We start from the raw sequence: 3533 nt of genomic DNA on the forward strand, positions 1-3533 counted from the left end.
ATATATATATTGTATGTAGTCATGTTAGTGAACATGGCGTACACCGCATGAAGCCCTCTGATCACACATAGCGCAGCACTTTTGAAAGGAATCACTGAATCATGGGAACCAAAGTGATAATGCGCACTTCTCTGTCTCCACGGCAACCAAAATACGTTCTCCTGGATGAAGTCATTTGTTACGCCGATCGTTGCCATGGCTACAACCTAGAGAGGGCGCTGCGGAGGTGCCCTTCACGTAAAATGACGCAGGGCGGGGGCGTGTCCGCGATGCGCGCTGCGCAGGGCTGCTTGTTGTTCCCGCAGAGAGGCGAGAAGATGGCGGCCGTGTCTAGCGGAGGTGCTGCTGGGTCCGCTGCGGCCGCAATTACGCACCCTGCCCGCCCGACCCACGCAGGAATGGGCTCCCAGAACCGGGCCCCGCCGTCCTCTGGGATCAACCCCAGCGGGCGTACAGGCACGGCCGGCGGGTGCATCACTAATCCCGGACACACTTCGGCCACCAGGCCCCCTCCAGCCCGAGTGGGCCACTACGAAATCGAGCGGACCATCGGCAAGGGAAATTTCGCGGTCGTTAAGCTAGCCACACACATCATCACTAAAGCAAAGGTAAGACGAGTCTTTTATCTGCGCTGTGGCTAAACTAACAGAAGTTGTCAGGGATTCATTTAATACATTTTAAACCCGAACTCGGAATGACGCTGGGGCCTCCGTTCACCGGAGACTGTACAGGCAGCGGTCCGCAGCTCCGAAGACTGGGTCCGGTTCGACCCGGGCATCACCTTCAGCTCATGGATATGTAGCCCCCCTATGAGTATATCCTCCTCAGCTTATTGCCATTTATAAACTATAAAGTTAGAGTTTAATAGGCCCATGTTTAAAGAGTGGCAGACTGAGAAAGGTAGAAAGAGAAGAAATATTTAGATGTTACTAGCTTTAGCTTACTGGCTAAATTAGCGATTCGATTAATAACGAAACGTTAAAAAAGTAGATTGCAAATAAGTAAGACAAAAAGAATGATAGATCCGCCATTTCTCCAGTTTTCTAAACATTGATACTAAATGTTTAGGCTTAGTCATAAACTAGAGCAGAGGTTTAAACTGTGGCTAGCTGAGGCAGATGTGGCAGATTGGAGCTCGAGCTTCTCTTCATTCGCGATGATCGCTTGTTTTCATCCGGTGTTTCACGGCTGGAAAGTTTGAACGCCGCCTTTCTTTTTTTTTTTCCTCGATACTTAACCGGTTTGTCAGAACTGCCCTCCATTTCTGCACATCAGCTTTTCTGCTAATAACCAGATGACATTTGTAATGCCCCCCCTCCTTCCTTACCAACAAAACAATCTTTGTTTTAACCCTTTATAGGGCAAGGTACCGTTTTTGATCACTTGCCTACCCCTTAAAAATGGAGTCCCCCCAAATCCTTCAGTGAGGTCTAGAAACACAAGATCTATATCCAGCCATTCAGTAAAGATGTTGCTACATGGCTGTTGATGATTCCTTGAATGATGGATTATCTACTGTAAATAAAGTTGGAAAAATAAGTTAACAAGTCAAGAAAAAAGGTAAAAAGCTAATTGAAAAGTTAAAAAGTTAATAAGCCTTGTTTACTATTATATTAAGGTTTATAAACTGCAAAAATGTAAGTTCCAGTATTAGCATTAATGCCTCTAAGGTTAAGTCGTACCAAAAAAAAGTGTTTCTTTCACTCTGAGTGTTTTTTTTGTGTGAATTTCTTATCGAAATTTTGATTTTTTTTTTAAGTACTTCATTATAAAGGGTTAACCTTTTAAAGGGCACTCAATGAAATACTTTTAAAAAATTCCAAATTTCAAGCTTAAAGTGTTATTGGAATCCAGGACAAATCCTTATTACATTTGTAGCATTCAAAAATATGGGTATCTGGATGGCAAAAATTAATGCAATACTAATAACAAGAAACAACAACTTGCCTGAATATATTAAGAAAATAACGAAAGTGTTTCTATAAGAAACACATTTTATTTTTGGAACAACATGATACACATCATATTGCTGATACTGGCACTTAGATATTTTTTAGTTTATAAACCTAATTATAATCTTTAAGTAGGCTTATTAACTTTTTCATTTAACTTTTTAACTTTCCAATTAGCTTTTTACCCTTTTTCCTAACTTTTTAACTTTTTCTTCAACCAGGGAAGAGGTTTTTAAATCCTCTTTAAAATCACATTTCTTCTCCCTGGCAAATTTTATTTTATTTTAAATTTTATTTTATTCTAAAATGTGTTTTTATTGAAACATTTTTCCTATTCGATTTATATGTGTTTATGTATTTTAGCCTTCAGTTTTTATCTTATGTTCCTTAACTGTGATTCCTGTACAGCACTTTGGTCAACCCCGGTTGTTTTAAATGTGCTTTATAAATAAAGGTTGAGTTGAGTTAATTGACAGTATTTTATCATTCAAGGACTCATCTAATTGGTCAAATGCTGTAATAAGATGTACATCTATGTAGCAGGATCTTTGCTGAATGCCTGGCTATAGATCTTGTGCTTCTAGACCTCACTGAGGGACGGGGATTTCATTTGTAAAGGGTATGCATGTGATCAAAAACGGTACCTTGCCCTTTAAAGAGTTAAACTCTGCATGTGCATGGATGTTTCTGCGAATGCGGGGGCACTTCTCAGCACGCTTGTTGTACTGGATGATCGCCACATTGACAGAATCTTACTACTGTAAACAAATGAGAGAAAATAAAAACCAAACAGCCATTCCTCTGGAGGATCGCGTTAATCTTGTCCTTCGGCTCAGCCCTGTGCTCTTTTATAGGGCACTGTTTTTGTTTTGTGGTCTGAGGAATGTATTGATTTGAAACAACCGCTGAGGTTTCACAAGAGGAACACACACTCAAGCTCACAAGCATTTGTTTGCTCAATTGGTAGTGTTGTGACTAAGTCGTTGTTTTGTGTTGCAAACGCATTTAGAAACGATCTAAGCAAACAGAAGCAGCAGTAATATATTTTTTTTTACAATACTAACTTTTGTTTGCAGCATCTTAAAGTTCCCTCTGAATAAGTTTTCAAATAGTGAGGCTTTAGTTACTTGCTATTTATTGACTTCTGTAAATCTGTAAGCAGTGTAGAGAGTTAAAAACTCTAAATTATGATATCTTCTTTGAAAATACGAATTTTTTATCCATTAAAATGCAAAACTCCAATTGTAGTCGTCTTAGAAATTGTTTGCACTTTCTCTATCACTTTATTTAGCTTTGTTTTGTTTTTTCCCTACAGTTTAAAAAAGCAGCTAAATGAATAGTTTTAGTGACTTAATTTACTTTAGATCTACTTGCAGGATTGGATTGCTAACTTCATCGACGCAGCAGATTATAAATATAAATCCACCGCTCACGACATAGTCTGAAATAGGAGTTCAAGGGAATTAGATGAGAATGGTTTTGTACTTCCTTTATTTGTTTGATTTTTCTTGTGTTGATAAAAAAGAAAAAAGAAAAATCTGAATTGGTCAAAATCAGCAAGTCTGACTATAATAATAATTG

The 3533-nt window shown here is 38.9% G+C and overlaps 1 protein-coding gene across 4 annotated transcripts in view; it reads left to right on the forward strand.

The window, feature by feature from the left end:
- The first annotated feature begins 311 nt into the window (after window positions 1-311).
- The window catches only part of sik3 (SIK family kinase 3), an 80613-nt gene continuing 77391 nt past the window's right edge, over window positions 312-3533 (forward strand). For all 4 annotated transcript variants that reach the window (XM_015402053.1, XM_015402069.1, XM_015402061.1 and 1 more), the window contains exon 1: window positions 312-608. In XM_015402053.1, coding sequence (XP_015257539.1) covers window positions 318-608 — 291 coding nt within the window. In that variant the 5' untranslated portion in view covers window positions 312-317. The remainder of the gene's footprint in view (window positions 609-3533) is intronic.

Source organism: Cyprinodon variegatus, unplaced genomic scaffold (genome assembly GCF_000732505.1).
Source record: "Cyprinodon variegatus isolate N-32 unplaced genomic scaffold, C_variegatus-1.0 Scaffold33, whole genome shotgun sequence".
In the NCBI taxonomy this organism is placed as follows: domain Eukaryota; kingdom Metazoa; phylum Chordata; class Actinopteri; order Cyprinodontiformes; family Cyprinodontidae; genus Cyprinodon; species Cyprinodon variegatus.